The sequence below is a fragment of the Ipomoea nil genome, unplaced genomic scaffold (genome assembly GCF_001879475.1).
Source record: "Ipomoea nil cultivar Tokyo-kokei standard unplaced genomic scaffold, Asagao_1.1 scaffold0813, whole genome shotgun sequence".
Taxonomy (NCBI): Eukaryota; Viridiplantae; Streptophyta; class Magnoliopsida; order Solanales; family Convolvulaceae; genus Ipomoea; species Ipomoea nil.
Genome location: NW_017617241.1, coordinates 77,139 through 103,148, shown reverse-complemented (window position 1 = coordinate 103,148; position 26,010 = coordinate 77,139). Strand labels below are relative to the sequence as shown.

Here is a 26,010-nt window from a genome sequence, read left to right as displayed (position 1 = left end):
GAGATGTCGGAAATTTAAACTCCCTCTTGTATGAAAAAATCAATCTGCCTAGCAATTTGTCCCATAATTGAGTCGGCTCAGGACAAATAGAGATTAGTCTGAATATAATACGAATTTAAAAATATCTTCTATAATTAAAACTTGCTCAGGATAGTTCGTGGTGTGACAAAAAAAATTGCTAGTAAAAACACTTGAAAGGAGTTGAGGCATTGAGTCATGAGAATTGACCTTGTAGGGCAACACGATTTGGGCTAAGTCTTAGAGCACAGTGGAGCGTCTTACGTGTGGTATAACTCTAGCCCAAAAGCCGCAAACTACTCCGTGGAATCGAAGAAGAAGAAGAATAAGCCCAAGGATTTCAAAACTCAAGTCTCACGTAGTAAGATTACCTGTTAAACTCCTCGCATAGACCATTTTTTTTTAGTTCGTTTTGTTCTCACCTCTTCTCCACTTTACCTCTTTGTTTCTCAACCGGTGTTGTGTTTTGTTGTTTGTTCTTCTTCGACGTTGAAGAAGACGATTCTCTTCGGTTGATCCAAACGATTTAACAGATTTTGCTTCTGGCGGTGGTTAGATCTGCTGAGTGGTTTTTGCTTCTCTGGTGAGTTATCTGAATTTAAATGCGATATACGTGTGTTTTCCTTGCTAATTGTTGATTTTCTCAAGTTTTTGCTGATTTTGTTCTTGTTTACTTGTTCTCTCCGTTTTCTCTCTGCAGGCATGAAGCGATTACGAGATGACGTTTATAGTAACCCTCAATTTAAGCGGCCATTTGGCTCTTTACGTGGAGAATCGTAAGCTCTTCTGTTATTATTCTTGTTATTTGGTCTGTCTATCTGAAATTTTATCACTTTCGAGATTTGACCTACGGTTGCTGTCTATGAGTGTATGGTAATTATGCTTTGCACGAGCTGTTTCATAGTTTATGTAGTTGTGTTGTTTTGATGTAAAAATTTATATTTGATGGTGTTTACGAGGTTTGGAATCCATTGAGTTTTTTTAGAAATAGCAAGTGGATAACTTTGATTTTTTATGCTATGTGGTTTGTGGTTGCCTAAATTTTGTGATCAGAACTTGTTAGATATCGATGTGACTTGCTGAATACTGAGAGAAGATAGGGCAGAAGATAAATAAGCATATGATATTTGTGCATCATGGAGTGTTTTTTGCTTTATTCTCATTGCTGTTCAGTTTAAATTGCTTTGACAAAGGACAATTTATTTCAATGGACATAATTATAGTTTTGTGTTTCATTGAGTGAAGTTGATCCAGATGCAAGAACAAAAGATATATATCATATATGTCATTAGCAAGCCATATTAGCACATACTAGGAGTGAATTAAAATATTGTTGTAGCAACTTTAGTATGGGGCACATGCTCTGGAAAAAGGAATAAAATGAAGTTATCTATATGAGTTACAACAACCATGTTGATGCAGAGACATAGAACAACAATGCTTCCAATATAGTCTTAATTACAATTTTTTCATATTTCCCCCCTGATGAAGCTGTGGACAATCACAAGCCCCTGGAAATGGAGGTGGTGGTGGTGGTGGTGGAGTGGGAGGCAGCAGCGGAGGTGGCATTGGTGGTAGTGCGAGTGCCCAGAAGCTTACCACCAACGATGCATTAACTTATTTAAAGGAAGTTAAGGACATGTTCCAAGATCAGAGGGATAAGTATGATATGTTTCTTGATGTTATGAAAGATTTTAAGGCTCAAAGGTATACCATTCTTCATTGGGTGGTTTAATGTGTTAATTGTTTAGTTAAGATACTTACCATTTCAATTCTGCTTATATCTTTATGTTGATTAATTTTTTACAGAATTGATACTGCGGGTGTCATAGCAAGGGTGAAAGACTTATTTAAAGGGCATCCAAATCTAATTCTTGGGTTTAACACCTTCTTGCCGAAAGGTTATGAAATAACCCTCACTGATGAGGAAGAGGTGCCTCAAAAGAGGACAGTTGAGTTCGAAGAGGCTATAAACTTTGTAAACAAGATAAAGGTAACATTATTGTAGCCTTGTACCAATAATGTGTGTGTGTGTGTGCGTGTGTTTTTTTTTTTTTTTTTTTAATTTTATTTTAAATTAATTAACTTTGCATGTGGAATTAAAATGATAGATATTGTGCTTCTCTGCAGAAGCGTTTCCAAAATGATGATCATGTTTACAAATCTTTCCTAGACATCTTGAACATGTACCGAAAGGAACACAAAAGCATTACTGAGGTGTACAAGGAGGTGAGGCATGCAACTCATTTGCATACTTATTTATTATAGGGAATTTTCTTATTTTTAGTCTTATAGAGACGCTGTTGCCCTCTGCAGAAACAAAAAAATGCTAGGCATATCGCCCCTTCCTCTGTTCCTCCATTTGCTCTTGAATTAAAGTTTCCCTATTAATAGAACAAAACATCTACATTGTGTTTTATCAGGTTGCTGACCTTTTCCAACAACACCCGGATTTGCTTGAAGAATTCATTAAATTTTTGCCGGATACTTCAGCAACAGGATCAGCTACAAATCCTTCTTTTGGCCGACAGTCTTTTCATCGTTTTGATGAGAGGAGCTCTGCCATGCCGACGCTTCGGCCTTCACATATGGACAAGGTTCCTTTATATTATCATTATCATTCTCATTTTTTGCATTGGTATTTCTCATATCTGTTTCCATAGCTTCTTATTAATGATTGCATGTACTATGTCCAGCAACGCTTTCGACGTGACCGGATCATTGGGCCTTATGGAGAACGTGACCATAGTGTTGAGCGACCTGATGCGGATGATGATAAGTCGACGATAAGGATACATAAGGAGCAAAAACGGCGTGAAGAAAAGGAAAACAGGGAGTGGAGAGAGTATGATCATGATTATAGAGAACCTAGTAGTGAGAACAATGGAGATATAAGCATGCATCGTCTTAATGAGAAAAAAAAATCTGCCCGGAAGGTTGGAGAATTCGGAGCAAGCAGCACTTTGGCCTCTTATGATGATCAAGATGCATTGAGAAGTGAGTGAATAACCACAATTTATTACTTTCTGTAGTCACTTTATTGCAGTGAAAGTGAATGTTTAATTCTGCAGGAGGAGCATTTAAAATACTTATCCTTGAATTTCCATGTTCATCAAGAGTTATATTTGTTGTATTATATTCTCTCTAATTATTAATTTTGCCAGCCTGACCCTTTTTACTACTTGACATGGTCTGACTTATTGTCCCAGGTATGTATAGTCAGGAATTCACTTTCTGTGACAAGGTGAAGGAGAGATTGCGCAGTTCTGCAAGTTACCAGGAGTTTTTGAAATGTCTTCATCTTTATAGCACAGAAATAATTACAAGAGCAGACCTACAATGCTTGGTATGCTTATTATGCCTTTTATTATGCAGTTTCCCACTTTCCCCCTTTCTGCTATGAGGATAGGGACCATAATTTTATATTTCAAGTTTGGTTGGTTGATGCTTTCATTTTGTTTGATCATTACTTATTTGAAACTTGTTTCAGATTAATGATTTACTTGGAAAATATCCTGATCTCATGGAGGGCTTCAATGAATTCTTGGAGCGCTGTGAGCGAGTTGGTAAATATAAATGAGTCTGAGTATCATCACTTGTTTTGCATTCGTAGACTTCCATGCTAATTGAGCTCTGTTCTGCAGATGGATTTCTTGCTGGCTTTGTGAGCAAAAGTAGGTGGCAATTGCCTTTTATAATATATATAATATGCAGTCACAGGCAACCTGCTTGTATAAACTTTTGTCCTTGATAGATGGAGCATTTTGACACGGTGCTTTTATATTCCTAGAAAATATCCTAAACTTATTCCTGATGACAGAACCTATATGGGCTGAGGGGCATACTTCAAAATCAATTAAGGTGGAGGAGAAAGGGAAAGGTCAAAAACGTGAAATGGATGGTGGTAAGGAGAAGGACCGATTCAAGGAGAAGTACTGGGGAAAGTCCATTCAAGAACTTGACCTTACAAATTGTCAACGTTGCACTCCTAGTTATCGACTGCTTCCTGATGATGTAAGAAACTATTGTGGGTCATGAATCATGATATGAGTTTTAGTTGTTTTTTTTTTTTTTTTTTTTTTTTTTTTTTTTTTTTTTTTTTGAGAGGGTGGGGGGTGATTAAATGATCTTGCATTCTTGTGGGTCTAGAGATTGCTGAGTTAATGTAGAGGGGTTTCTGCTTCAAATTCATTCCTCCTCTCTCCCTATAGGCAAAAAGGGGAAAACTGTGGAAAAAAGATGGGATTTACAGATAAGTTTTGAAACCCCTGTGCCCACTCACAAACCCAGTGTGCCACTTGTACTGTATAGATCTGCAACTTGAATTGGGCCAAAAACCACATCCCAAAAGTACTAGCCTAGTAGCAAATTAGAACCCTTGGGTTCATCCTCATATCTAGGATCCATATTGGCTTTCCCAGGGTTGCTGCATAAGCAGTACACACTAATCTGAATCTTTGGGATATGCAGTATCCAATACCTGTTGCGAGCCAGAGGTCGGAACTTGGTGCTCAAGTCTTAAATGATCATTGGGTGTCTGTGACTTCTGGAAGTGAGGACTATTCTTTCAAGCACATGCGCAGAAATCAATATGAAGAAAGCTTGTTCAGATGTGAAGATGATAGGTAAAATAAATCTGATATAAGCTGTATCCTCTACTTGCACCCCTAAACAAAGTTAAAGTAAGAAGATATAAATGAATGATGAAGAAATTAACCAGAATAGGAAATGAGGCTGACATCCTTAGATATGACTTTAGAATGAATAGTTCTTACACAACTGTTTTGCTATTTTTCTCCATGACTAATGATTGGGTATTACTTGGTGATCTCAGATTTGAGCTAGACATGTTACTGGAATCTGTGAGTTCAACTATTAAGCGTGCAGAAGAGTTGCTAAATACCTTGGATAATTACACAAGTGGTGTAGATGGCCCTATCCGTATCGAGGACCACTTTACAGGTGTTACATTGCTGGACTCAAAATTTATTGTGTCAGCCATTGATCACTTTTCTGCTTTGGTGACTTGATTTTTTGAACATGTGTGAACTTACAATTTGCTGATGAACTTTGTTACTTTTCTGTAGCCTTACATTTAAGATGCATTGAGCGCATCTATGGTGACCATGGTCTGGATGTGGCTGACATTTTGCGTAAAAACCCATCTGTTGCATTGCCGGTTATACTGACCCGCTTAAAACAGAAACAGGAGGAGTGGACAAAGTGTCGGTCAGATCTAAACAAAGTTTGGGCCGAAATTTATGCTAAGAACCATTACAAGTCTCTGGATCATCGTAGCTTCTATTTCAAGCAACAAGACTCAAAGAACCTGAGCACAAAAGGTAAGCCTATGGTGGTTGGTTGTTGCTTTTCAATTTTCATGTTTCAGTGTTCCTGTGTACCCTAGTTATTGCCATTTGAAGCTCCACATCTGTTATTTTAATATTGAACTATGGCAACATTTAATGGTATAGGGGAAGATGAAAACTATTCTGTTTGTTACAAATGCCCGTAATCTCTAGTGACTTTCATCCATATCTGTTTCTCTTGGATAATTACTCTCTACACTTGTTTTGCATTTATTTCCTACTTCATTACTTAATTTCATGCCGTTTGTAAGAAACAAAATTTGTTTTCCATCTGTGGTTATATTATTATATTGAATGCTTGCATCTAGGGTTTGACCCAAATGTTACCTAGCCTATATAGTTCTGTGTTTCTGTTATAAAAGTTGTATGTTCAACTTAACCCTTTCAGTTGACTTAGGATTTACATAATAAATGCCACTGCTTTTAAATGTTACAAGTACCAATTGTTTTGTACTAGTCCTCTCTTAGTGAAATTTTGATGATATTACCCAATGATCTTATGAATGTTTTCTATATGCCATCTTCAATTCAATTAGTGTCTGTGTATCTATGAAAATCTAATCTATGTTCTTATCATTTACCAGCCTTGGTTGCGGAAATAAAAGAGATGAAAGAAAAACAGCAGAAAGAAGATGATGTGGTCCATGCTATTGCAGCTGGCAATAGACATCCTATAAGTCCAAACCTTGAATTTGAATATGCTGATCCTGAGATCCATGAAGACTTGTACAAACTCATCAAATATTCATGTGAAGAGGTTTGCTCAACGAAAGAGCAATTAAATAAAGTTATGAGGCTCTGGACCACCTTCCTTGAACCAATGTTGGGAGTTCCATCTCACTTTCATGGTTCAGAGGCCAATGAAAATGATGTTTCCTCTAAGCATCATGTAGTAAAAAGTAACGGGACAAATGGTGGTGAAAGTGATGGAAGTCCTGCTGATGCAGTTATGACAAATTTTAAGCAATCAAAAGTTATCTGTAATGGAGATGCACATGCTTCACCACAACGAATGAATTCGTCTAAGTCCAGTTTCCAAAATTCAGATGCTTTGGCCAAAGATGATGTTTTAGTAGTGGCCAATGAACGGTTAACTAATTCTGATGCCACAGTTCTGGTACATGGACGGTCAATAGTGGAATCCACTTTAGGTATGCATATGTTCAAACTGTAATGCATAGTTGTTACTCATTTGTATTTGGTCTTAAGTTTCTTCATTGTAATTCCCCAAATGAATTATTTTTCATCACCCAGGGCGTTCTGCAAGGCCTGGTAATGGGACCATTGAGGATGGTAATGGAGTCAAGTCTAATATGGATGATATACCATCATCAGAGGTAATGATGCAGATAACTAGCACCTTTGTTGAATGTTGGTTACACTTGCTTAATATATGTCTTTCTCCATGCCAATAGGGTGGTGAGAATTACCGAGCTGCTGCTTTGGCAAATGAAGGATTTGTAGAAGGTTCTAGAATTAATGGATATAATGAGGTTTCTGCTGATCCCTCCAAAAATGAAAAGGAAGAGGGTGAGTTATCACCAAATGGGGATTTTGAAGAGGACAATTTTGTTGGCTATCCAAATGGTGCCTCTCGAGATGGGACCATGCAATACCAAAGTGGTGCTGGCATAGAGACTAGTCGGGATGCTGCTGGTGAAAATGGTGGAGATGCTGATGATGAGGATAGCGATAATGCATCTGTGGCTGGTGATGATGTTTCTGGCAGTGAATCTGCTGCAGACGAGTGCTCAAGAGAAGAGCCTGAAGAAGAGGAAGATGCAGAACAAGATGAAGTTGATGGAAAAACAGAGAGTGAAGGTGAGGCTGAGGGCACAAATGATGCACATTTCGTTGGAGATGGCTCGTCATTGCCCTTAGCCGAACGCTTTTTGCTTGCTTCAAAGCCTTTAACAAAGCATGTGGTGGCTGCACCATGTAAGGGTGCAAAGAAGTGTCTGCATGTCTTTTATGGAAATGACTCGTTTTATGTGCTTTTTAGACTTCACCAAGTAAGAATACATGCTCCAGTTGTCCTTACTTTGTTCCATTTGAGATTATATGGTTGTTCTTTTACTATTTTGTCTCAACCTCCCTCCCTCCTTGTAACAACAAAATGAATTATAAAAATATAAGGGGAATAACAAGGATTTTTATGAAATATCTAAGTGGACTAACCCAAACCTCTGTTCTACTTTACTGTCTTTCCAGATACTGTATGAGAGGCTATTGTTGGCAAAGCTCAACTCATCATCACCTGATTCAAAGTGGAAAACTGGAAAGGAGAACAGTTCTGATCCCTATGCCAGGTGGGTTAGAAGTGCCTAACTTTGTATTCTGTGATTACATGTACAATTTTCTAACTCATATCATGGACCATGCGGATTCCTCTGCAGATTCATGACCTCATTGTACAGTTTGCTTGATGGATCTTCTGAGAATTCAAAGTTTGAGGATGATTGTCGGTCAATAATTGGGAATCACTCATATGTGCTTTTTACTTTAGACAAATTGATATACAAGCTAGTCAAACAGGTACCTTGACCATGCCTTGGATGCAGTTTGCTGTGAATCTGTGATGCTTTCAATTGGACATGAAAATTTATGTTTTTTTTTTCCTCCAGCTTTTAACTGTTTCAAGTGATGAGCTCGACAACAAGCTGCTTCAATTGTACGAATACGAAAGATCTAGGAAACCTGATAACTCTGTTGACTTGGTCTACTATGAAAATTCTCATGTTCTCCTTCATGAGGAGAACATTTATCGTATTGAATCTGTATGTTCTTTAGCTATCTTGCCCCCCAACCCACCACACTCATACACACACCCAACCCAAAAAATGCCCCCCAAGAGAGCTATACTTTTACACTATATTACTAACTGCCTTGGGATACTGACTTATTCTTTCTTTTTGTAGACATCATGCCCAAGTGGATTATCCATCCAATTGATGGATGATGGAAATGAAAAGTCTGAAGTGGTGGCTGTGTCTGTCGACCCCAATTTTGCTGGTTATCTCTATTCTGATTATCTTTCAGTAGAACATGGAAAAAAGGAGTCTTCATCCATTATGCTAAAGAGGTACTTAACTTCGTCTCCCAAGAGATTGTGTAGGAATGCAATATGGCATGCTATAGGATGCATTTGCTTGTCCTTAACCCATTGTAAGATTAGTCAATATTTCATACTATCTCATGCTATTTCCTGCACCATATCAATACAGTATTTAGATGACCTAAATCCAATATAAAGTTATGCAATCCATGATGTGGATTCAGCTTTCATGACTCTTCAGGATGTGACCTATGTTTCTCTACATTCTGATGATACAATAAAGCAAATATGATTGATCATAAAAGGTTTTTCTTTAAACAATCCTACCATAAATTTCGCGTTATTTCAATTATGATGCAAGCCCATATTCCAGTGCATGCACTTTACATGGTCTTATTTGGGTTTTCTTTAAGCATCGTTTCTCTAGTACACTCATTTAATCATTACTTGAGTAGGAGACAAGATTAGGTACTTTGAACTCATTTACCATATATATTTGAACATCTGGCTACTTCAATTTTTTGTGCAGAAGCAAGAGAAAATTTGCCAACCTTGATGAATTAGCTGCTGTGTGCATGGCAATGGAAAATGTAATCATTCTAAATGGGTTGGAATGTAAGATGGCTTCCAATTCATCTAAGGTAAGTGACTTTATTTTATTATTTTAATTTAACGTTGGATTGTATTACATCCTCTTTGAAGAAACATATATATCAAAGAGCATAGAAAGTCTGTTTTCTGATGACAACTGCTTGCAGATCTCGTATGTCCTTGATACAGAGGACGTCTTTATCCGTTGTGGGAGGAAAATGAAGGTATCAGGTGAAAGTTTGTCATCCCATGACCGTGCTAGAGTAGAAAGGTTTCATCGTCTTTTGACATCATCATTATGATACACTGTCCTATAATCAAGGTAACATGACTTGGCGTGATTGTGTTTTACTGATACTACTGTCTTTGAAACCCATCTGTATATATTCAGAGCTTGCTTGATAATTTATGTAGGTAACAATACTTGATACGCGGTTGAAGAAGTTGACCGCGATAGTTGCACAACACCAGAGTTGATTCTCTCAACTGTACCATCTTGTCAGTTCATGGTAATGGCATTTAAGCCATTTTGTATTGTAAATATGGTTTGCTTCATGGTAGATTGTCAATTGTAGAGTCGCGTTCATTTTCCCCGCATCGTTTCTGGGATCTCCGAAAACCCTCCCCCCATTGGATTCTTTCTGTAACTGGTTTTTTCTTCTATTGTAAGCTAGAAGAGTTTTTTCGTTTCTCTAGCAAACGTATTGTTGCTTGCTAGAGTTATGTAAACGAAGTACCCTTTTATTGTTAAAATAGTATAGTGAAAGTTCTTAGATTTATAATTTATTTTATTTTTTTTTATAAGTTTTGTTTCTGGTAAAAATTGTTGATTTCTCTTACACTTTATTACAAGACATTTAATTTGTAATAAACAATTACGGAGTAATAATTAGGCCAACACACCCCTTTTTATTTTTTGGTGGGGAAAGAGAGGCTAGGCCTCACCAACACACCTTTTTAATTGGCCGGCTTAGTATGAACAGAGATTAGTCTAAATATAGTCTACATATAATACGCGCTTAAAAGTGTTTTCTATAATTAGGACTATTCAGGACATTTTGTAATTTGCCACTTTCAAAGAATCCCCCATTATAAATATTATTGGAAGAGAACTAAATACAGATGTAAATATAGGTATATTTAATATACCTACTTTCCTTTTGTATAAACAGACATTAAAAAAATTGGTAAAAAAGGAGAGAAGAAGAAGGTATACATCCTTCTTTGTACTTCTGCATCTTATAGCAAGCCAACAACACAACTTAGATGCAATCTGTTCTCCAATCCCCTTAAATGATGCCCAAGTAACATACACCTGCAATTCAACATAATTTCGTACCTGAGAAAATCGTAAAGCCGAAGCTGAATGGAATCATGTTATGCAAGGATTGCAGGAATGAAGCATACTTACCAGAAAAGTAGCTTTGCCAAGTAATCCCGTGAAGTGCCAACTGTCTGACAATATTCAGTATCGTTCTGTTTAGACTCACAGTCTATCTCTTCTTTGAAAAATCCTTGCAATATGTTTTGAGCAAGTTGGTGAATAACTTCCTCCACTTCAAATGATGACGGTTTAGATAATTCGATTACCTATTTTAGGAAAATATACATAAGGATCCATGCTCAACTGTCCCCAAATTCATTATTGAACATTAACAATCTCATTACCATATCAGGTTCCAAGGAACGTAGGTACTCCAGCAAATCATTGTTACTCCTTTTTCTGTACTCCATTTGCACACTTTCCTGTTTCTGTGCATGCAATTCCTGTTATGCCATACAGGGTTTAGTTTGAAGTACAAAACAGCATAAAACAATATATTCAGAATAAAGGACAAAATAGAAAGCATTAGAACTAATGTATCAAGGCATATGATTGTTGCACTTTGATGATTTATAAATTATAATATATGCCAACATGGATAGTATGTAAGTTCTATCTCAATCCAGAACACTAGTCTAGATGAGCTCAATTGACAATTCTATAATTGCAAAATTTAAATAAACTCCCATGCATATAAGCCAGAATTAGAGCATATAAGACCTTTCAAAGATTTGAGCAATTCAAAACTGGTTTGGTTGGATAATTCATTTAAGTTAAAAATTCATGTAACTACATAAGATCATCTTCTACAACCTGCCATGGACCAAGAGTAAGATTATCACCTGCTTGACTTCAGACAGCTCCATTTCTAATTGATGAATGTAGCTCAAAGCTTCAGGAGACAAACCCCAAAGATTCTGAGAAGTATTAGTCTGTGAAACTTCATGGCACCCATTAGCACTGCTTTGAATTTCCCTAATGCCAACATTCTCAGTCTTTGCAGACAAGTTGTGGCTTTCACCTGCAACCTTTAAGCATTTTGAATAATCCGCCGAAATGTCAAAATTCCTCCTCAGCGCTACTCTGTACTCGGCATTCCACAAAGTATACCTGCCATCATAATTCAACTATAAACATCATATAAGAGCATGTGTATCAATGGAATACACAATTATCAAGTGAACAGGAAACTTTCAGCTATGCATATAGATATGAGAAGCAGAGATATAGGTAAAATCTGAGCATCTCACCCTGTAACTATGGAGGAAACGATTAGGCGATGGAGAGGATGCTTCGAAACCTTAATCGTAACGGAGAACTGATCGGACGGCAGCAAACCTAGCATCGTAGAAATAGTCTGCTTCATAGAGTCCTTGGCGGGATCCGAAACGCCCTTAGAGATAACCGAAGTGTCCAACGGTTCAATTCTCTTCAGCATACTGGCGATGACAGCAAATTCGCGGCTGAATCCGGACTTCCTGGTGGAGACGAAGTCATCGGAGACTCCGCCACCGTCAACGCCGGAGATGAGGCAGCTGATGCTGGAAAACGAGGAAACTCGCCGCCGGTAGGTGGAAATGGAGGGAAGCAACGGCCGGATAAGGAGGTGGTGCGAGAAGGGCGGCAGTTTGGGAGGTTGCGTTCGGTGATAAGAACTCAGTGACAGCTCGGCGAACCGAGATAACAGAATAGCCTGAGATGCAGCAGAAGCCATGAAATGGAGCTTACTTATCCAGCATGGAAGAAACGGCGGCTTCGCTTTCTCTGTGTGGCTTTCGACGCCTCCGGCTCCGGCGAAGCTCTCTCCCACGGCCTCTTTGGATTCTCTCCACGCCCCATCACCAGTCTTTTAAAGATGTTGTTGGTTTCTGAATTTGGCCGGATCTGTGCCCTTGATTTTGCGCATTATTTACGAATTCACCACTCGTTTAACTACCATGAATGCGATGAATACCAGAAAATCTATCACGAGTCGGTTGGGCTTCATAGCCTGCAAGGCTGCAACACGAACATCATCTGGACATGAAAACGATGAATGCCAGAAGATCTGTTACGAGTCCGTTGGGCCTCATAGTCTTCTCCCTACAGTTATGCCATGAACCCGGATTCAAAATACACAATTTACTTACTGAATGTTTACAATTTGAATTGTAAATATTTAGTAGGTATAATTATATCTACTATACAAAATTCAATCATCATATGATTTTTTTATGATGACACATATAAGGATTATATACTAAATACAATCAAATATGGTATACCACATGATGGGAGAATGGACTATGGTCTTAGAGTTCAAAGTCAATTGGACATTTGGAATCGAGGCCCAAGGGTTAATTAGGTTTAGAAGATTGTTGAAACATATAGGCAAGGTTTAAGAGACTTATGTAACATAGGCAAGGTTTAGGGACTTAGAAAGGAATAAAGTTAGGGGTGTGAATTGTTCTTAGGAAAAAAGTTAATGAGGTGAGAGCGCAAAAACTATAAAAATGGGGTATATAGTGCATAAAGGGAAAAGTATGGAATCAAAATGTGGGAAGACAGCGAATTTAAAGTACAAAAAGCTAAAAGACGAAGAAATGAGGACTTAAGTGAAAAACATAAAAGGGGGGAGCAGTGGTGCGCACTTGTCCCTAGGTGCAATTGAATGCCGTTGGGCCTTACTGATAGTTAGCAAGGATGGTTTATCCCGAATGAGGGAAGAGGTGGCAGCACCTCACGCGAGTGCCTAACACCCCACTGCTAGGTGCGGCTAGGCACTGGGATGCACAACTAGGCCTTGCGAGGTGGTGGTGTATACGTGTGGAGTGTGATGGGTGAGCGACAACAATACTAGGTACATGGACGGGTGGGGTGGCAAGCGACATGTGTCAGGCTCTCCAACACATGTTTAGTGATGGTTAACTGGTACATGAAAACCACTCATTCTCCTCTAATCCCAACCTTATTATAAATAGCGGTCTTACAAGTGATTGAGACATTATTACACAGATTTGAAACCTTCTCTCTTCTTCTCCCAAGGGATTGAGACATTATTACACAGATTTTGAAATCTTCTATCTTCTTCCATCAAGTCTTCTTCTCCCAACCTATACTTGTATCTCATCCTCAATCTTTAGCTCAATAATTTAATATTATTTTATTACAAATCGAAAATGATCTACGACTCAATGTCCTATTTATTTAATTATTGTGTTCATTTCTTAACGAGCAAATACCAATTTTCATCCCACGAGTATTAACAAAATGACAATTTTAGTCCACATGTTTAATTCTTACCAAAATTCATCCCACAACTATTGTTTTACTAACAAAGTTAATCACTCCGGTCACCGGAGATGTTAAAACACGCCGGATTTTTTTAAAATAAGGATACTTTTGTCCTTTTATCATTAAGATCAAAATATTTACTAAATTGCCATTATTGCTATTATTAAACTTACCCTAATCCTTAATCCTTCTTCCCTCCCTAATCAACCAGCGAATTGCGACCCCAATTTCTTTCTGCAGCATGTCTATGAACCTTTACACTTAACAATTCGCCAGGAACTACAATTGAAGCAAGGACGAGGATCAGAATTGGGTTTTGAAATTAACCATGAATTGGTAAGCGATGCCTGGGTGAAGTGATCGGTGAACAAGGAAAAAACAAATGAGAAAAAGGATTAGGTCACGCTGATCGAATTGGGATTTTAGGGATATTATTTGGGTTTTTAATTATAGAAAAATGAGAATGAGAAAAAGACAATAATACCCTTATTCTTTTAAAATTCCGGTGTGTTTTAACATCTCCCGTGACCGGAGTGATTAACTTTGGTAGTAAAATAATAGTTGTGGGATGAATTTTGGTAGGAACTAAACATGTGGACTAAAATTGTCATTTTCCTAATACTCATGGGACTAAAATTGGTATTTGCTCTTTCTTAAATATCCAAATTATCCTATTATATGATAGGTATAGTCAAATAAAATCGTCACCATATTATATTCAATACAATTAAATATGAGTATATAATAACACATGGAACTATTAGCACTACAGGAAATTGTGGGTAAATATTCAGTATAGTAGGAATTTTGTAATTTAAAAAAAAAAAAAAAAAAAAAAACGTAGTAACCTTTTGAAATCGTAAGGTGCCTTTAGTCCAAGTTCTAGAAGAATCAAAGTATAAAAGATAATAATTAATTATTTCCAAAAAAAAAATGATAATAATTAGTAATTAATATAAGCTGGTACCTATAAATACAGCAGTCGGGCACGTTTCTTCCATAATTGTTGGTTGCGTTCTTTGACTGAAGTTTTAGCAGCTACTTTTATTCTTCGTCTTCGCCGCCGTCCGCGTATTCCCACATGGCTTCTTCCTCCGTCAACCGATGGATCAGGCCCGAGGTTCGTTGCGATTCCATCTCAGCCATAGCTCTACGTCGTGGTTTTCACATGATGCTATGTTAGATCTGTAATAAACGAAGGTTGAGAATGATATACGCGTTTCGTTTTGCAGGTTTTTCCTCTGTTCGCCTCCGTAGGCGTTGCCGTCGGGATCTGCGGAATGCAGTTGATCCGCAACATCACCACCAATCCTGACGTCAGGTATATCTCTTCTCTCTCAACTCCGTTGGAAAAAACTCAGGCATCATCTTTTTCCCGCGCTTGTTTGTGTGTTGTGTTATCGTATTTGGTCGCTGCGAATTGAAAGATGAATGATAACCTAGGCCTTTAATGTGTAGAAAAGAGAAGATCCAATCGTTGCATATATACCACGTTTTTATAGGGTTATTTTGTTGTATATGATGATTTCTGTATGAACAAAGCCTGTTAGTTAATGTAAGCTTTGAGAAACCTGTTCACAAGTATGCATAGAGTAGAAAATGGGAATAGGGAATCCATGAATTTCTTTAGCTGCTGATTTTGTCTGATGATGATTGTAGAGAATATATATTTGTATAAAGTATTGTGATGGTTGGATTCCTTGAATTGAACAATACCAGTAATATGCAATTCTTAGAACACAACAGTATAGACAAAAATATGTAGGAAGTGGAAATTCCCATTGGAGTATAAAACCTTGAAATCGATTAGCTGTGAAAATCCTAGTTGTTCATGCTCCTATACAAGCCTGTTCCAGACAACCTCAGTTTGTAGGAAAAGTTTATTAAGGAATTAGTCATGCTTTTCTCCCTTGCAATGTTTGGAATCCATACTTCATCATGTATCTAAGAAGATTTTGAAAAGAATGGTCTGTGTATTCTGTGATGGAACAATAAATACTTGGTCATGTGCAAATGCAGTTCTGTTTGATGCTAGGTAATGAGTCATAGTAATCGGCTAATGTATTTGTTATGGTTTTACTTACTTTTACCTGCTGCTGTTGCAATATCTAGGGTGACCAAGGAAAACAGAGCTGCAGGGGTGCTGGACAATTTTGCTGAAGGAGAGAAATATGCCGAGCATGGTCTAAGAAAGTATGTGCGTAACAGGTCACCAGAGATCATGCCATCCATCAATGGATTCTTCACTGACCCAAAATGAAGTTTCTGCTCTGTAGTGCTCAAGATGTCCCAATTGCTTAAACACCATTTTTTACTTTCCATTAGTACTGATTCATATACTTTATAGTGATTGCAAATGCTGAACTTTGGAAAAGTTCACTTTAATTCTTCAAGCAATTGTTTTGAAACTCACAGTTGAATAAGTGCAGAATTATTGAGAAATTGTTATACTTTCAACAGCTTTTGTCTTTCTTTGTTCTTTATCAACTCTCCTCTGCTTAATCTAGAAATGATTAGTTAGGAAGATCATTGATATGAGCTAATGAGCATCCAGATTGCTAATCACACTGCTGATATTGGGCATTAAGTTAAATACATAAAGGGCTATGAATACTCAACTTAAGAAGGGTTATCTGCAAGACTGCAACCATCCCTCATACTGCAATTAATAACTCAAAATTAGTGTGCAAATGCATTGTAACAAGGAGGTTCAGGAGTCCAGGAGCAAATAGACTCAAAAGTGTATTTGAAATGATATATGATAATGGAAATACAGCCAAACAAAATATGAAGATGTCTCATTTTCAACACACCCTGGATTGGGTAAAGTACTTGTCATCAACTCATCACATAACCGATACTAATGAATGGATTGGTTTAAGCCAAACAAAAGGAGCACTGAAACTAAAATTCTTGTCCTGTTGTGATTGAAACTAAGATTCAGTAAAGATGTCTTGGACTGAGATATTAGATAAACTGGATTTCTAGTGGTCATCGGTTGTGACCTGTTGCCACTCTCCATCAACTGCTTCATTCCATAACGTCACATTGTTGTCTCCGGATGCTACAGCTAACAGGTTTCCAGTCAGAGACCATGAGACCCTCCAAACGGGAGTCTTAAAGTCTTGCAAAACCTTCCCCTCCCACTGATCACCTTCTTTTGCCACAGTCCATATGACAACTTTACCGTCCTCTGAAGCACTTGCAATTGTTGATTTTGGAAGCCCCAAATTGGGTGCCCAGGCAACATCCCTCACCCAGTTAGTGTGCATCTGAAGGGCAGGGAAGCAATCCATCTTCCAAACACCGTTATAAAGCTTCCAAACCTTCACGGTATTATCACAGCCACCGGATGCAAGCTTCTGAACAGGATCAAGTGCACCAGAACCAACTAAAGCGCCAGGAGCCATTGATGGAGCCCATGAAACTGCAGTTACTCCAACGGGGTGAGCCTGGTCTATTCTTGTGGTGTCCCAACTACCATCTGATCTGGCAGTGTAAACAGAGATGTTTCCATCAGAGGATCCACATGCCAAGCAAAGCCCAAGTTCATGAGGAGCCCATGAAATAGAATTAACCGAGGATTTGTGATCACTGAAAACATGAGCTTGTGCCCACTCATTTTGATTGCCTTCCTTCCAAATAATGACTTTACCATCATAGGAACAGGAAGCCAGGAGTGAACCAAATTTGGGGTGTGCCCACGAAACCTGCCAAACTGGACCATGATGACCACTCAGAGTAGCAAGGTGCTGTGAAGTAGAGTTGTTGCTCACGCCAATTATTTTGATGGTGGCATCAGATGAAGCTGTTGCAACACGTTTTCCATAGTAATCCATAGACACATCGTGAACTATGTCACTGTGACCAGTTTCAATCTTCTGTGCAGGCATCTTTCCTTGTTGCTACTATGTCCTCCCTGCAATGGTTTATGCATATAAAATCCATATTCTATCATTAATATGTGGCCATTATATTTTGATAAATAATATCAATATGTTTTTTTTAAACCAAGATATGCATATTAAAAAAATTCCACCAACTTCATAGCACCAATTGGCAATGGATACAATGGACTTATTTACCAGCTACTAGGGGTACAAATTAGTCCTAATCAAGAAAACCAAAAGTTTTCAAAAGAAAATACGCCATCATGGACACAGCTATTTTGCACATAGAGGCTTCAACATGTTAACTAAAATTTAAAAATATCATGTTTCTCCTGAGGGAGGACTGATAACACATTGAGGCCATCATTCATTTGCCACACACTCATCTGTCTAAAGAATAGAAATGCTGACAAGCAAATTTCTCTAATCTCTATAATCCAATCAAACATACATTGTATAAAATACAAAAGGGATTACACCTTAAATTTATAAAACTATGGTGCTAAAGTTGCTATATTACCTGGTTGTATAGGAACTAAAATTTTCAATACATGAGGGGAAAAGTGCATAACTTTATGCAAACGCTTAAATTCATAATACATATAACTGTATTCTCTCTGGGATTACACAAAAGCGCATACTGCGAGATCGGTGCATATTTCTTAGCTAAACACTAGAGTTCCTAATAAAAACGACCTAATCTTCATAGCTACACCAATATAACCAAAATAGTAATTCAATTTACCCAAGCATGGTGTAAACTACTGCGATTTCATAGAGGAAATTCAGATGCACAAAGAAATGACTTTCTAAAGTAAATTATTAAATTGAAGATTTCATGAGATCGAAAACTATTTAGCCACCAATTAACCTAAAATCTTCCATGTATTAGTCCTAGGGCTGAAAACTTTCTCCAGATCTTAAGCGAATTGAAGGCTAAGATTGATGAGAGGTTTACCGAACAGAGAAAGTAGCCGGATCGGGAGATCGGACCAGAGAAACCTCGCGGACAGGAACAAAGAGAAACGCTCGCGCCACGGGAACTTGATCGGAGAGTTGAGAATGGAAAGTGTGGTTTGGGTTGGGCTACTAGGCTATGAACTATGAGTCTATATGAAGTCGTCCAAGTCCCACCCAAGGATGTATGTAATACTTTCGAGAGTCAAATAAAACCGCAATAAAAGAATTTCAGAATTTGTCACCGGTATTCCTCTTACAATCGAGGAAAAATATTAAAGTTTTATCATCAAAATTTTTCTATCTCTAACTCATTTACACCAAATTTTATTCATTCACTAATATAATTTATATTCTCATAAATATAATATAAAATATAATTATTATACAAATAACATCCAATACATTTTTAGTTAATATATATCTAATATTAATATTGTCTTATTGCGTTATATTCTGCCAGAGACAAACCCATGACCTGACCCCCATTTAGGAGAGTTATTTCTTGTCACTTGATCATTAATGAGTTACTTCTTGTCACTTGACCACAAAATCATGATATAATTTATTTTTAGTTATACAAATTTTATGTTTAAATATTTAACAAAATATGTAAATATATAAAAATAAAATATGAATATAAAAGGAATTAACAAAAATAAACAAGGGCAAAACAAAAAATAATCTTTCTCTACCAAAACAGCATTTTAATGTCTTCCTTGCAATAAGAGTTTAGAGCCAAAGACTTTACCATAATCAAACATGATAACTTTCCAGTGAGTGCTTATTAAAATTATATTTTAAGTTAACAAAGCCTGTAACTGTTTAAAAGGTACGCTATTAATTAAGCTCGTCTTGTAATCTTAACCAATAAAAAACTATTCATTGTAATTATCAAACCAACTATTCAACTAACTCAGTTGGAGTTGACCCCGAAGTTAACAAAACCAAGTCGTGTAAAAATATAATAGAAGTACATATTTGTCATTCTAATCTCAGAAAACTAGTGACAAGAATCCAGCCAATAAAAAATTCTGAGAAAATGGAAAACATAAATAGGCTCATATAGCTCCTCAAAGGCTTCCAGGATCTCATCCGCAAAATTTTACAGAATGATGTCGTCTTGAACGCTTATGTTGAGTGTCTTGTGTGGAAGAATAATGCTGTTTATAACCACGACCTCATCTTCAACAGCCACGGCTTCCCCTGCACCACCATTCATTGGAAATGTCAAAGATTTTATGTGCATTGAAATGGTGTTTGAATGAAAGATGAAGGCAGAGTAATTAATACCCAGGATTGTAACTCCCAGTTTTGAGTTGTAATCTCCGTCCGCCTGAACCAGTAATGTTAAAAGGGTGAAACCGTGGAAACACTAAATTATATAGGGAAAGTCTACAAGGCAATCAACACGAATACAACCATGTATGCTTTTGGATTGTATCGGATTAGTGGCTAATAAAACCCAAAAGCATACATGGTTGTCAATCCGGTTACAAAATGAAGTGCAAATTTCATTCCCTGCTTGACAACAAATCCCTTACAGCAGTTTCCATAGCTTTTTGTGTAGTCTTTTCATTGAATTCAAAGAAAATGCATTGAATACCATCAAGAGAAAGTGATCTCAAGGATTTCCAGAGCGTAAAAATGTTATGGTGAATTACCTGGACTCGGGACCATTTCCCGATGGATGACTTCCATCCTACAATAGCATACATGACAACTGCATTATCCTGTCATTGCACAACACCGGTTAGCAAAGTCAGGCTATGTGTTTAATACTTCAATATCACCATCACCATCACCATCATCCTTTAAACGTTTCTACCTTGATTTCCACATCATCTAAGATAATGCAATTTATTAGTCTTGCACCAGCTGCTATGCGAACATTTGCTGATATTGATACATTAGGTCCAAGCTGTTCATTTGGAAATCACACATAATGAGAAGAATGTAATGCAAGTTCAATCATATAGAGAGTTGCACCTACAAATGTTTAGACATCTGGCTTGTATATTCTAGTCATAATTACTCTTATAAACATGATTGTTGGTAGTTGGAACAATTATAAGATGGCACCAGAAGAATTGTTTCTCTAAGCACATTAAAAAAATGAGGCAGAGGCAACTGACTCCTGATCTTGAACCAAAGATCCAAAACACCTTACTAAATGAGACTCAGTGCATGATGGGGTCTCTGGTCTCTCTCAATATCTCATTATGGACAGTTTCCAAAATATTCTTAAATACAGAAATAATATAAATTTGAATTACCTTTGCTGTTGGATGTACTTTTGCAGATGGATGAATGTAAACATCACCGACGATTGTGGCATTCTTGGTGCCATCTCCCAAAGCAAGGAGATCAGGTGAGGTGTATCGGAATTGATTAAGATACAAAGCGGAACATTTCAAAGACATGCTGAAAAGTGAAAGATTTATTATGGCAGCCAAAGCTTTGTAATTCAAGAAGCACAAAAATCACACAGAATAACTCTACCCTGGAGTCTTGATCTGTTCCCAGAAGTCTACTGTCTCGTACGTGTACAATTGCTTCTTTCCAGCAAGAGGTGACAAGATATCTTGATCCAACCTAACAAAATCTCTAGGCAGGGACCTACCAGAAAGAAATATATTAAAATTCATTTGAAGGATTGTGTCACAAGTGTAGAATCATCATGCTCTGAAGATTTTATGCAACAACCCAAGTAATAAACTGTTACTACCTCGTTGCCAACTGGAATGCTTCAAAGCTGGGGAAATGGTGTAGAGTAGCTGCAACAGTAATACCCAATTTAAACACCATGCGATACCATTGTTGATTTGTTGCAATTTAAAGTGAATACTGCCTACCACAGACTGGTACAGACACAGGTTCAACTCCAATATGGTGCAAACGAATTTTTATTATTTTGGTCATAAAAGCAAACCTTTATATTATTCAGACTCTCTCTGGGAAGTCATCTTATTTGTAATCAATGTTCAACAAATTTTTTAGTTACATGTATTAGAAATTATTACACATATATGGATAACAGGTTAAATACAATAATTGGCTTCAAACCATACCAAAGAGTTCAATGACCATAAACTGAAAACAATTTTCAATGATCATGCTTTCCTTATAATTTTAATGAGTAAGATTCTTGCACCTGTTTAGATAATGTACTGAATAATAATAATATACTGCTAGAAACCATTTTATAGAAAGCATTATGAAATGCAGCAAACCTCTGTCTTCCCTGTGTCTCGATACATCCTGGATAGCACTAAAAATTTCTGGGGTAAAAACATAAACACCGCAATTGATCAGCTCACTAACCTGCAATTTATGTTGTAAGGGACCATAAGGAATTACATGCATCCAATAAGGAGGTAAAAAAATGCTTTTATGAAATAATTTTACTTGTAATAATACATACAAATGTCTCAGGCTTCTCCGTATAATGCAAAAGTTCATTGGTAACTGGATCAGCAACCAACTCACCAAACTGGTTCGCAGATTCAGCGGAGACCTAAAAATAAGAAAATATGATGGCGGTCAAAAGTGAAGAAAATTTTGCTCATTTTGATGTTTGCAATTAGAATATATTGATTACCAGAATAACTTTACCTTACTAATCAGTAATGTACCCATCCCACCATACCGTATATGGGCATCTGCACAGAAAAGAGAATTCATACTTAATAGGAGTATCTTATAGAAAAAGACATGGGTTTAGAAATAATAAGTGAATTTACTAAGGGGTTTTGCTTTGAAGAAAGTTAAAAACAGAAAACTTATAATTTAAAATTGATATTGATAACATTAATCACAAAGCAATTTTTAGCCTACCAAGCATGTCCGGCAGTGGAAAATTGCAGCATACATCACAGTTCAGCAAAAATATATGTGACTGTCATTTAGAGAACGAAATTAGGAACATTGCAAATCTGTAAGAAATATAAGAGAAAAAGATGATGCAATGCTCCATACAGAGTAAGAGGGAGAGAAAAAAGGGGGGAAAAGATTCACAGGGGTAATTGCTTCTTGGGAGCTCATAGAGGCTGGGTGTTAAAACTAATACAATTTTGCTAGAAGAGCATCTATATTTCTAGAAACTTACTGGGGAATCTTCCATAATCAGATCTCTAAAGTAATAAAGACCTCCAGCAGAACCATGAGGCTTTTCCTCTTTCAAGTATCTAACAAGGCAGACATTAAAGATTCACATTCAGAACCAATACTATATATTGCATCTGAAATCGCCAAGAGGAATAAAGAAACACAAAAACATAGAACAAAGATTGAACCAGTGACCTAGTCACCTGACAGGAACTTTGAGCTCAGTTGATATTGAAGATACATAGAGTGCAAATTCCCGTTCCTCATAAAATCCAATGAGAAAAACCTCTGCCAAGTTGGGTATCTACTGACATAAGACAAACATCCTCAATCACACTTGGGAACATACAAAAATCAACTTTTCTTCATTTAATATATAAGTTGGGTACTTTGGTATCTAGTGACATAAGAGAAACATCCTCAATCACAATTGTGAACATAAAAAAAATCAGTCTTTTCATCATTTAATATGTCTCCCTGAGGAAGACTCAAACTTGTGACCTAGTAGTTACAGACTCTTATATGAGCCTTCACCCCTAGTTTAACAAACACTTGTTGGCCAAAAATCAAAAGACAAGAATATACACACTGGAAAATAAAAGTGCATGTTTTTGGATCTTTCAAATAAGCTGTTTTCCAATACACTTTAACATTGCTTTTGTACCCTGACATCAGTATTCGGTAATCACATTGAACTCCAACTAATTCAAAATTGGGAGGTAATGTCAGGGAGCTCTCCCAATGCTTATTGCCTCAAATTCAAGACCTTACCTAATAAACAAAACTCCTTACCCTTTGGTTATAATTTTTGGCAATTTAGTGACACTTAAAAATTTTCAAATATCTACATACATTTTAAGAATTTTAATTTAACCTGCAACTTTCATGAACTTTACTCTTTCAATGTAATTGCAATTACAATTCATCTTCAACCAAACTTATTCGAAACCTTTTAAACACATTATATTAATAAAAAATAAAAAATAAAAAATAAAAAAAAAATCTATCATCAAAATATAGAACCTTCTGACTTCTGAGAATTTTCCAACGAAACAAACGTGAGCTTAAAGCGTACCCTTCTACAGGCAGAAATAGGATGATGAACCATAGGCTGCCCAGCTAAAGGAAACAGTGGTTTTGGAGTGTTGAAAGACAGCGGCCTGAATCGCGTACCTAAGAATTTCCATCACGAAACAAACAATTAACCTAGTAACAATGAAATTCGCAGAGGAGTTTCTATGAGGATTGCATCGCAAGCCGTAGACAGTTTCCTTATACCTTTTGTTGGTCCGCCCACCATGATCACAGCAACCACCTTCTCCTTAGAGCTCGCCGCCATCTGGTTTTCCCGACGACGACGACGACGAAGTTGGCCCGCAGAAGGTGGAGTGAAACCGCCGCCGTAAGGAAGTTGCAATTCTAACAGTTCACCGCTCGGGTGGAAATCGGCATGTACGGAATGGCAGTAAACGACAGCTGGAAGTGTCGTATCGACTTGAGAAGATGAATATGGTCCGATTGGATGACCTGACCTGACCTGACCCGACTGACAGAAATTTGGCAGCTATCTGTTCTTAGACTTTTTAATGGGCCGACTAATTTGCGCATAAAAAATGTTTAATTTTGAAGCTCATCTCACATACTATGCTTGATGGATACTCCCCGAGTAGGGTACTCAATTAGGAGTATAATTTAGTGACGGGAGTTTACAATTTGACTATTTTCTTAGAAAGTGGGAGAAATTTAGTAGGTAAATCTAACAATACTTTTAAAGGGTGTTTGGTTCAAGTTATATAATATAACTAAGAAATGTGAGCTTTGAAATGTTACATTCCCATGTTTGGTTCATGTCAATTTACTTTCTTAAAGAGATGCAACTTTCCCCAAAGAATGTAATATACCTTCCACATAGAATTTTTAAGGGAATGTGATTCCCTTGCAAATCTTATGTAATCTAACATTCACATGCACATTTGCTATTTTGCCATTTTAATTATAATTATTATGAAATATATATTTTATGTTAGATTATTATACATATCATATTTAATTATTTTTGTAATTATATATTTTATTTTATTTCTTATTATGTCACGTTAAATTATAAAGTAATTTTGTTTTTCAAGTTCAAGCTCTTAGTTATTCATTTTTAAATTATGCACCTATATTTGTTACCATTGCCTTATTTAATTAATTTATTTTAATTTTGAAGCTAGTTTATTGAAATACATAAAAATATGTTAAGAATATTAAAGTAAACAAAAAAAAATAGTATAACATAAAAGATAATCCCTAAATCAAACACATAAATCTAGCATTCCCAGCAATCTAACATTCCCTAAGGTAATCTAACATTCATGAACCAAACGACCCCATATCTGGTTTGCTACATAAGCAAAGGTAAATATATATATATATATATATATATATATATATATATATATATATATATATATATATATATATATATATATATATATATATTAATTAATTAGTTTTAAAACAAATTAAATTAAAAAAAAAAATCACCGGTTCCGATCCCCGCCTCTGACACCGCCGCATGGAAATTCACCAGTTCCAATTCCTCGCATGAGGCTCTGACGCTATCGCTCGAGGGCGGATTGTACGTGTTCAAGAACAAAGCTACTCTTCCTCTGATCTATCCGCCCTGTTTTCTATTATGTATTCATCTGAAATGTGTTAAACAAAACTAGCTGTACAGCCCCATGCGAATCATCATCAACTTTTCTTCCATTCTTTCTTTGCGCTTCTGCATATCCTCCTCCTCCTTCTCCATCAATCTGTTGCCCCTTGTGCTTTACCGCCTTTGGGTGCAAATAATGGTGCAGAGGGGGCTTAGAATCTCTCTCTCTCTCTCTCTTATGCAGAAGCACAAAGAAAGAATGGAAGAAAAGTCAATGATGATTCGCAGGAGGCTGTACAGATAGATTTGTTTAACACATTTCAGAGAAACACATAACATAAAACAGGACGGATAGATCGGAGGAAGAGTAGCTTTGTTCTTGAACACGTACAATCCGCCCTCGAGCGATAGCGTCAGAGCCTCAGAGGCGAGGAATTGGAACCGGTGAATTTCCATGCGGCGGCGTCAGAGACGACAATCAGAACCAATGATTTTTTTAAAAAATTTTAATTGTTTTAAAATAAATTTTGAATTTTGTTTTTCACCTTTGCTTGTGTAGCGAACCAGATATTAGGATCTATCTTTCTTTTATGATTTACAAATTAGCGTAGATCGAATCTCTAATGATAACCATGGATTTCCTCCCTCATCCAAAAGAAAAGGAGTTTAATTTAGTAATTTATATCATTTTTAAATAGTATATTATTTTATCTCATAATGTTCACCTCAGATGGTAAAAGTTACAAAGAAATGTAGTTTTACTTCTTTAAAAAAATCTAGCT

The 26,010-nt window shown here is 36.8% G+C and overlaps 5 protein-coding genes across 7 annotated transcripts; 2 read left to right on the top strand and 3 right to left on the bottom strand.

Annotated features, from left to right (window-relative positions):
• Positions 1-401: 401 nt before the first annotated feature.
• LOC109178203 (paired amphipathic helix protein Sin3-like 2) lies at positions 402-9,830 on the top strand. Of its 2 annotated transcripts, none has more exons than XM_019327793.1 (24): positions 402-601; positions 719-794; positions 1,510-1,725; positions 1,828-2,011; positions 2,149-2,247; positions 2,442-2,615; positions 2,715-3,015; positions 3,228-3,364; positions 3,509-3,584; positions 3,663-3,692; positions 3,839-4,032; positions 4,489-4,643; positions 4,853-4,980; positions 5,106-5,360; positions 5,972-6,538; positions 6,642-6,724; positions 6,803-7,399; positions 7,599-7,696; positions 7,784-7,922; positions 8,012-8,164; positions 8,306-8,469; positions 8,972-9,083; positions 9,201-9,354; positions 9,442-9,830. In XM_019327793.1, the coding sequence occupies exons 2-23, from the start codon at positions 721-723 to the stop codon at positions 9,333-9,335; spliced, it is 4,071 nt and encodes a 1,356-aa protein (XP_019183338.1). In that variant the 5' UTR covers positions 402-601; positions 719-720; the 3' UTR covers positions 9,336-9,354; positions 9,442-9,830. The 2 variants fall into 2 exon arrangements, with proteins under 2 accessions (XP_019183338.1, XP_019183337.1); XM_019327792.1 differs by having other exon boundaries at positions 9,201-9,355; positions 9,448-9,830.
• A 267-nt stretch (positions 9,831-10,097) lies between these two features.
• Positions 10,098-12,203, bottom strand: LOC109178244. The gene is made up of 5 exons (XM_019327860.1): positions 11,608-12,203; positions 11,200-11,467; positions 10,702-10,800; positions 10,445-10,623; positions 10,098-10,348 (listed from the first exon to the last, which is right to left on the bottom strand). Exons 1-5 carry the CDS (start codon positions 12,069-12,071, stop codon positions 10,273-10,275), a joined length of 1,086 nt encoding a protein of 361 aa, XP_019183405.1. The 5' UTR covers positions 12,072-12,203; the 3' UTR covers positions 10,098-10,272.
• Positions 12,204-14,610: 2,407 nt separating this feature from the next.
• Positions 14,611-16,087, top strand: LOC109178247. The gene is made up of 3 exons (XM_019327863.1): positions 14,611-14,750; positions 14,863-14,951; positions 15,743-16,087. Exons 1-3 carry the CDS (start codon positions 14,712-14,714, stop codon positions 15,888-15,890), a joined length of 276 nt encoding a protein of 91 aa, XP_019183408.1. The 5' UTR covers positions 14,611-14,711; the 3' UTR covers positions 15,891-16,087.
• Positions 16,088-16,339: 252 nt separating this feature from the next.
• LOC109178245 (protein transport protein SEC13 homolog B-like) lies at positions 16,340-18,658 on the bottom strand. Of its 2 annotated transcripts, none has more exons than XM_019327862.1 (2): positions 18,479-18,658; positions 16,340-17,549 (listed from the first exon to the last, which is right to left on the bottom strand). In XM_019327862.1, the coding sequence occupies exon 2, from the start codon at positions 17,521-17,523 to the stop codon at positions 16,615-16,617; it is 909 nt and encodes a 302-aa protein (XP_019183407.1). In that variant the 5' UTR covers positions 17,524-17,549; positions 18,479-18,658; the 3' UTR covers positions 16,340-16,614. The 2 variants fall into 2 exon arrangements, with proteins under 2 accessions (XP_019183407.1, XP_019183406.1); XM_019327861.1 differs by having other exon boundaries at positions 16,340-17,552; positions 18,480-18,644.
• Positions 18,659-19,415: 757 nt separating this feature from the next.
• LOC109178243 (mannose-1-phosphate guanyltransferase alpha-like) lies at positions 19,416-24,131 on the bottom strand. The gene is made up of 15 exons (XM_019327859.1): positions 23,863-24,131; positions 23,660-23,757; positions 22,788-22,888; positions 22,586-22,664; positions 22,315-22,375; positions 22,093-22,139; positions 21,902-21,994; positions 21,711-21,801; positions 21,206-21,254; positions 20,980-21,096; positions 20,754-20,901; positions 20,306-20,398; positions 20,142-20,210; positions 19,771-19,813; positions 19,416-19,683 (listed from the first exon to the last, which is right to left on the bottom strand). Exons 1-15 carry the CDS (start codon positions 23,921-23,923, stop codon positions 19,583-19,585), a joined length of 1,251 nt encoding a protein of 416 aa, XP_019183404.1. The 5' UTR covers positions 23,924-24,131; the 3' UTR covers positions 19,416-19,582.
• Between the last annotated feature and the right edge of the window lie 1,879 nt (positions 24,132-26,010).

What these genes read in the sequence shown, in the direction of transcription:
- LOC109178203 (XM_019327793.1), top strand. Translation starts at nt 721, where the DNA reads ATGAAGCGATTACGAGATGACGTTTATAGTAACCCTCAATTTAAGCGG. An exon ending in GAGCAGACCTACAATGCTTG is followed by an intron (nt 3,365 to 3,508) that starts GTATGCTTATTA and finishes AACTTGTTTCAG; the next exon opens with ATTAATGATTTACTTGGAAA. An exon ending in ATCGACTGCTTCCTGATGAT is followed by an intron (nt 4,033 to 4,488) that starts GTAAGAAACTAT and finishes TGGGATATGCAG; the next exon opens with TATCCAATACCTGTTGCGAG.
- LOC109178244 (XM_019327860.1), bottom strand. Translation starts at nt 12,071, where the DNA reads ATGGCTTCTGCTGCATCTCAGGCTATTCTGTTATCTCGGTTCGCCGAG. An exon ending in GTTCCTTGGAACCTGATATG is followed by an intron (nt 10,624 to 10,701) that starts GTAATGAGATTG and finishes TTCCTAAAATAG; the next exon opens with GTAATCGAATTATCTAAACC. An exon ending in TTGGCAAAGCTACTTTTCTG is followed by an intron (nt 10,349 to 10,444) that starts GTAAGTATGCTT and finishes GTTGAATTGCAG; the next exon opens with GTGTATGTTACTTGGGCATC.
- LOC109178247 (XM_019327863.1), top strand. Translation starts at nt 14,712, where the DNA reads ATGGCTTCTTCCTCCGTCAACCGATGGATCAGGCCCGAG. An exon ending in ACCGATGGATCAGGCCCGAG is followed by an intron (nt 14,751 to 14,862) that starts GTTCGTTGCGAT and finishes TTCGTTTTGCAG; the next exon opens with GTTTTTCCTCTGTTCGCCTC. An exon ending in ACCACCAATCCTGACGTCAG is followed by an intron (nt 14,952 to 15,742) that starts GTATATCTCTTC and finishes TGCAATATCTAG; the next exon opens with GGTGACCAAGGAAAACAGAG.
- LOC109178245 (XM_019327862.1), bottom strand. Translation starts at nt 17,523, where the DNA reads ATGCCTGCACAGAAGATTGAAACTGGTCACAGTGACATAGTTCACGAT.
- LOC109178243 (XM_019327859.1), bottom strand. Translation starts at nt 23,923, where the DNA reads ATGGCGGCGAGCTCTAAGGAGAAGGTGGTTGCTGTGATCATGGTGGGC. An exon ending in TCCACTGCCGGACATGCTTG is followed by an intron (nt 22,140 to 22,314) that starts GTAGGCTAAAAA and finishes TTTTCTGTGCAG; the next exon opens with ATGCCCATATACGGTATGGT. An exon ending in TAGATGATGTGGAAATCAAG is followed by an intron (nt 20,211 to 20,305) that starts GTAGAAACGTTT and finishes GTGCAATGACAG; the next exon opens with GATAATGCAGTTGTCATGTA.